Below are 6000 nucleotides of genomic sequence, written 5' to 3' on the forward strand. Positions count from 1 at the left end.
AGGCAGACTTATCATCATCGTCAAAGAGTCGCATGAGCAGTTGTATAAAGTTTAATGCCAAAAAGTAATAAGCGATTTTGATGATATTGTTTTACGGCAGATGAGAATTTTTCAATTATCTTTTGAAGCCAAAAAATTAATCCATATTAGGCTCAGTTTTAGGTAATTATTGTTTTCCAATGAAGATGAACGCATTTTGAAGGGAATAATCGATCGAATAACAATCTTCAATCTACCCTCGTACAAATTTCACTTGAATAAGAAACCCTAAAAGCAAATAAAAAATACAACGGGAATGTAAAATCACTTCCAAATGATTCATGATCATGTTTTCAGTCCATGCACCGTTTGATCGTGGCCAAGCAGTTTTGGATAAAATAATCTTTTTATCTAATTTCTAGTAAGGTCCACTGGTTCAACTATTTATCTTTTTAGTTTCATATTTACTTTTGCATTACAACCTCGCAACAGCCTTGGCTAGAGCTGTCATTTTTGGCTATCATCTTGATTTGCTTACAGTCAGTATTGAATAGTTAATAGTGCGTACGGGAAAAAAATTTGGACGTTAATTGATAACCGATCATGGCATATGAATGATCAACTCCAACGCCTCTGACACTGTAACACCCAACAAAGTATAATAATTTAATAGAATATTCATTTAATTTTTAAGCTTTTCATAAATCTTAGTGCATCTTTGTGCATCTTAGTGCAAATTACTTATTCAAGGAAATTGGGGAAACCGGCGCCTTGCGTTAGGGATTTTTTGAAGTTTACCTTACAAGAATTTGTCTCGTTTTATTTAATATCTACTATAGTGGTTCATAAATTTCGATTACAAAAGCTTCAATGCTTTTTCTCTTGTACGTCATTCTGGCTTGTTTTAATGCGAAATAAAATTGTTCTAGTTCTACAACTATAAGGCAAGATTACGTACCGAGCCCCATCCAGACCGTCTCCCCATACGTTGGACTCATTATTTAGCATGAGCAGCAAGCCAAAAAGTAGTGAAGTATAAAAAGTGGACGAATATCAACTTGCATTTAGTTAAGTTTTAAACTTAAAGCTTTCAAAGCCATCCTTCGAGCGGTAAGGTTTCACCTATAATTTCATTGGCTCAAAATGCTTGCCATTCTCTCTCTCCATATAGTCTATTGGTAACTCACATAGATCGCTTCACATCACACGAGCCGGACCACTGCGCCGTTAATCGCTTTTCAACGAACCAGCTGTACAAGCAAGCGGAATGTTTATTTTCACTTGAAATCAACGTGCATCAAGCGATCCAGCTTACGGACATCGACACCAACGCATCCCATTCTGCCACCGGGTCCTAGCCACGTTCTAGCGAGTCAACGCAGCACGTCACAAAACTTTCTCAATTTTCTTCACTGTTTTCTTGCTTTAATACCAAACAAACAGATGGAAGGAAATAAACAATCACTCGGCGCGCAAATGATTACCATTTCCATTCACCCGCTGACCGGCGGTGCAGACCAGAAGCCGTTGGCAGAGTCTGCAGTCGTAATTAGCAAAAGCGCACGCGAGTCGCATTAATTTGCGCTCAAAGCACTGGAAGCAAAAATCAATTCGCGAACCGTTTGCAACCGTTCGGACACCGGCTCGACGCTGGACTCGGTTGGTTCGTCACACTTCCGGTGCCGGGGATTCGTGAGAGTGCACACGCGAACACAAAGAAGTGGTGAGAAGGATGTGGCGATGAGGTTGGGTAGTTTGGTTTATCCAAATGCAAATGAGAAATCTTGTGCAACGGGGCTTTGTTTCAGGCCGGTGGATGCATTCGGGCGGAAAGGGGTGGCAGCTGCCGAATGGATAATAATGGAAGAAACATATATTTGGGCAGGCGTTTGGATTGTTCGTGTGTGTTTGCGCGTGACACTAATTGAAACTGTCACCGAATGTGGGTATACGGTTTGGCTTTTTTTGGGGTTTTTCTACCATAATGGAGGTTGGCTGGTGTGTTACAATGTTTCCGCTTTTTTTGTTTCGCTATTGAGGTTGCGATTCGTAACAAATTTTACGCTGTGTCTGTCACTGTTAAGCCATAGCTAGGGACTGTCGCGTTGAAATGCGTTGTACAGTAGTGCAATAAAACAACTTCAAATTACCGTAGGTTTTATACACCAAATACATCCAACTGAACCGTGATTTTATGATTCAATAAATAACCGTCAAAATTTAATTCTTCAAACATGACCCAAAACCTAATTGCAGCTACTCTTACAAGCCTTTATCCAACGAATAAATCTATAATGATTAAATGCTTAAAACGGTTAAAAAGTAATGCAACTTCATCGCCTTGATCACCCGAAAATTAGCTGCAATAACCTTGAGTTCCACTTTTAGCCGATCCGTTGACAGGCGCGGCTTATTCCCCTTTGCCAACCGTGATCACCCGGCTAACCAATGTGCATATGTTCCCATACCCTGCAAACAACACTGGGTTTGCAGCCTATTCGGTCGGGAGTTTTGCCAGCTTATGGCTGGCTTAAATGATATTGTCAATAAATTCATTACCATTTCTAAGACAGCATGACCTTAATTCGATAATGAATGGGATGCTGCGGTCAGGTCGCCATTTTCGTACCGCAGTTTGCAGCGAGTCGCGGGTGCCGACTGCCGTTTGTCGGAACGCCCATTGGTCCGCTCGGCCGCTGCCAATTTAACGGGATGAACCATCGTTTAAGCAAGCGGGCTGGGTGCGTTTGTGACCGGCCGGAACCGTTCCATTTCTGTGGCAATGGCAATTATCATTTCATTTCGGCCCAACAACAACCCGGACCGGTGTTGGCGGAACTGGCTGTGGAGAAACGCAAGGAAAGGATAAGAACAGATGACTATCTTGACACCCAAGTCGTACGGTCATTCCGTCGGTTGATGTGGATACCGACTACTAGGAGGGAGGGACGGATGTGGAGCATTATTGCGTGTTTTCGCTGGAAACATTCGGTTTGTTTTAGAGTGCGATTGTTAACATTTTCTCATGCCATTGCCGTTAAGAGTTCAATTCAGCATTAATCATCACTAATGGTTGACTCAACCGTTTTTCCACTGTAACTGCTTCTCTTCTAATCCGTTTCGATCGTTGATGTTTATCATACGCTTTTGGTTGTCTTTATTAAGAAATTTATTTCTGCTGTGTTTGTCTGACAAAATAAGGATAAAATATGTAGATTTTTTAATCCATTTTCTGCCATTTTTTTGTCCATCCAACAGAACAAACCCGTTTTCACGCTGTACGACGGTGTACTAAACGCTTACGAAACCTTTATCGGGCGTGTGACGCTCCTCAACAACGACATTCTGTACGGCAAAGCATCACTCAACCTAACCTCAATACGTGAAAGCGACAATGGCTGGTACGAGTGCAAAGTGATCTTCCCGAACCGTGTTCCGAACAAACGCAACAATGGTACCTGGTTTCACATATCCGTTCTTGGTAAGCGATTCACTCAAACTTATGTCACACAGCTACATTATTGACTCATCCTTCGTCTCTCGATACAGGTGGCACACTGCTTCGTATTCCACCCGTCAACCAAACCGTTCTGGAGGGCGATCCAGCCTTTTTCCACTGTGTCGTACAGAATCCGGAAACGATGTTCGTCGAATGGTACAAGGATAATGTGTCCCTGCTCGAATACTACGATCTGTCACATCGGTCGATGATGGGTCCGGATGGGAGTCTTACGATCAATCCAACACAGATGAGTGATCTCGGGTTTTTCACGTGCGAAGTGCGCAACACTGCCAACGATACGCAGTCCGCCAGTGCGTACTTGAACGTGCAATGTAAGTAGCACTTGCCGTTCGAAACAAGGCAAAGAGGATTAAAGTTGATGGATTATTGTCATACAGATAAGGCCAAGGTGGTCTACGCACCGAAGGAGGTATACATACCGTTTGGTGAGTCGGCCGTGTTGGACTGTCACTTCCGATCGAATCCACCGTTGAAGAATCTACGGTGGGAAAAGGATGGTTTCCTGTTTGATCCGTACAATGTACAGGTAAGACTAGCTTTTTTTTTTGTTGTGTTACTATTTAAGATTATTTCTGTTAGAGATGATAGTTGGGTTTAGTGTACTTCAATCTCACGACGCCAATTTGCGACCCACAAGGGCTCAGAATAATCATGTGTCTCTCCTCGAAACATGTGTTAAAGTCTTCCACCAAGTCAGTTGTATCATAACCATGAACCTCAAACATTCTTAAAAGCTTCTTCATTTTCTTTTGGCTTGTTCTTGGCATAACGATCATCCACATAGCTGTTTATTGCTGTATTCTTTATTTTCTGATCTTCGACTTTCTGCTTCAAATGTCATTGTAGGGTGTATTTTACAACCGCAACGGTAGCCTCCAGTTCGACAAGGTGGATGATTCACATGCTGGCCGTTACTCTTGCACACCGTACAACGACCTCGGCACTGACGGACCCTCACCAATCATAAACGTAATTGTACAGCGACCTCCATTTTTCACCATCAAACCAAAGCTCGTGTACGTCACCAAGATGGGTGGAACGGTCGAGATGCACTGTGACGCTCGTGATCGTGACGGTTATCACATTCCACAGATAACCTGGATAAAGGTAAGGGTTGACCAGGAAGTAATGTGTCCTTTAACTTCATGTTACCCTTTTCACCCGTTTAGAAAGATGGAAGCCTGCTCCCTTACGGTCGGTTCTCTGTCAACGGAGGTAACCTAACAATCGAGGATATCGTCGAGTCGGATCGAGGAATTTACGGCTGTCAGGCGACAAACGAAGCCGCTACCGTGACGGCCGATGCAGAGATTATGATAGAGAATGTATCTCCCCGCGCACCTTACAATCTGACCGGAAACAGTACCGATACGTCCATTACGATACGATGGGCTCCCGGGTACATTCGTCAGTATCTGGAGTATATCATCTGGTACCGGTTAGCGGATGCACCGGAATGGCGAACGTTGAAGGTAAACAACAAACATGTGCTGGAGGCTACGATCACGAACCTACAGCCAGCGCGGGAGTACGAGTTCATGGTACTGTGTCAGGACAACTATGGCGATGGGATGTTCAGTAAAGCGTTCCGCTACTTCACCAAACGTAAGTGTTTTAGGGGTGTTTGGAAAAGCTTTCTGTCTAATTGTCTGCTTTCCCTGAACGATGCTTATCATGCAGCGACGGAGTTTGAGCAACCGGAAAATGGACTGCAGGATGCGTTGCTGCAGTTTAGCCAGATCGGATCGCCGAGAAACTTCAGCGTGCGCAAGGAGAAGGACAACTTCGTTGCTCATTGGGAACCACCGGAGCTGGGACTGGATCAACTTCGTTTCTACATTCTGCGTTGGTGGATCGAACCACAGCACAAGCTGCATGGCAGTGCAGAAACATCCGAGAACCATTATATTCGTAAGTAATTGTGCGTGAAGCCACCACTCTCTGCATCATACAAACTACACATTTCTCGATATATCCTACAGTCGACAACCTGGACGAAGACGAGCTGTACACGTTCCAGGTGTTTGCTTTATCGACGACCAACTACACGAGTGGCAGTAACGAGTACGAAATCTACGTCTATCCCTACCGGCGCGTCAAGGTGATGACGGTCAGTGGCGTTCTCATACTGCTGTTCTGTCTCGCCGTCATCTGCACGCTGCTCTACATGAAGCGAAATCGGATTCGAAAGCTGCGTGAAGCGGAAAATGTGAAGATATGAGCACCGTTAGGTGATGTTCAACTAGCCCATCAACATGCAAAGAGGAATTAGGAAACACAAGTACACACATACACTCGTCCGGGGTCATAAATGAATCGGTTTTTCTTTCTAAAAGTTTGCCTGCATATGTCCGTTTCGGGGATGTAACTGACGCGACCGGTTGTGTTACACCAAAGACCCACATTCAATATTGACCTGCCGTAAACCAGCTGCCCTTTCCGGAAAGTAGAAGTAGTGCTAGCGCTCTCGTTGTTGTAGACATACGTTTAGTAAGCGA

The 6000-nt window shown here is 44.0% G+C and overlaps 1 protein-coding gene across 1 annotated transcript in view; it reads left to right on the forward strand.

Annotated features, from left to right (window-relative positions):
* Positions 1-5751, forward strand: part of LOC126564214 (protein borderless) — a 116567-nt gene extending 110816 nt beyond the window's left edge. The window contains exons 3-9 of the mRNA XM_050221194.1: positions 3238-3460; positions 3529-3813; positions 3880-4028; positions 4349-4609; positions 4672-5107; positions 5183-5413; positions 5485-5751. Coding sequence (XP_050077151.1) covers positions 3238-3460; positions 3529-3813; positions 3880-4028; positions 4349-4609; positions 4672-5107; positions 5183-5413; positions 5485-5723 — 1824 coding nt within the window. The 3' untranslated portion in view covers positions 5724-5751. The remainder of the gene's footprint in view (positions 1-3237; positions 3461-3528; positions 3814-3879; positions 4029-4348; positions 4610-4671; positions 5108-5182; positions 5414-5484) is intronic.
* Positions 5752-6000: the final 249 nt, after the last annotated feature.

This window comes from Anopheles maculipalpis, chromosome 3RL (assembly GCF_943734695.1).
Source record: "Anopheles maculipalpis chromosome 3RL, idAnoMacuDA_375_x, whole genome shotgun sequence".
Classification (NCBI taxonomy): domain Eukaryota; kingdom Metazoa; phylum Arthropoda; class Insecta; order Diptera; family Culicidae; genus Anopheles; species Anopheles maculipalpis.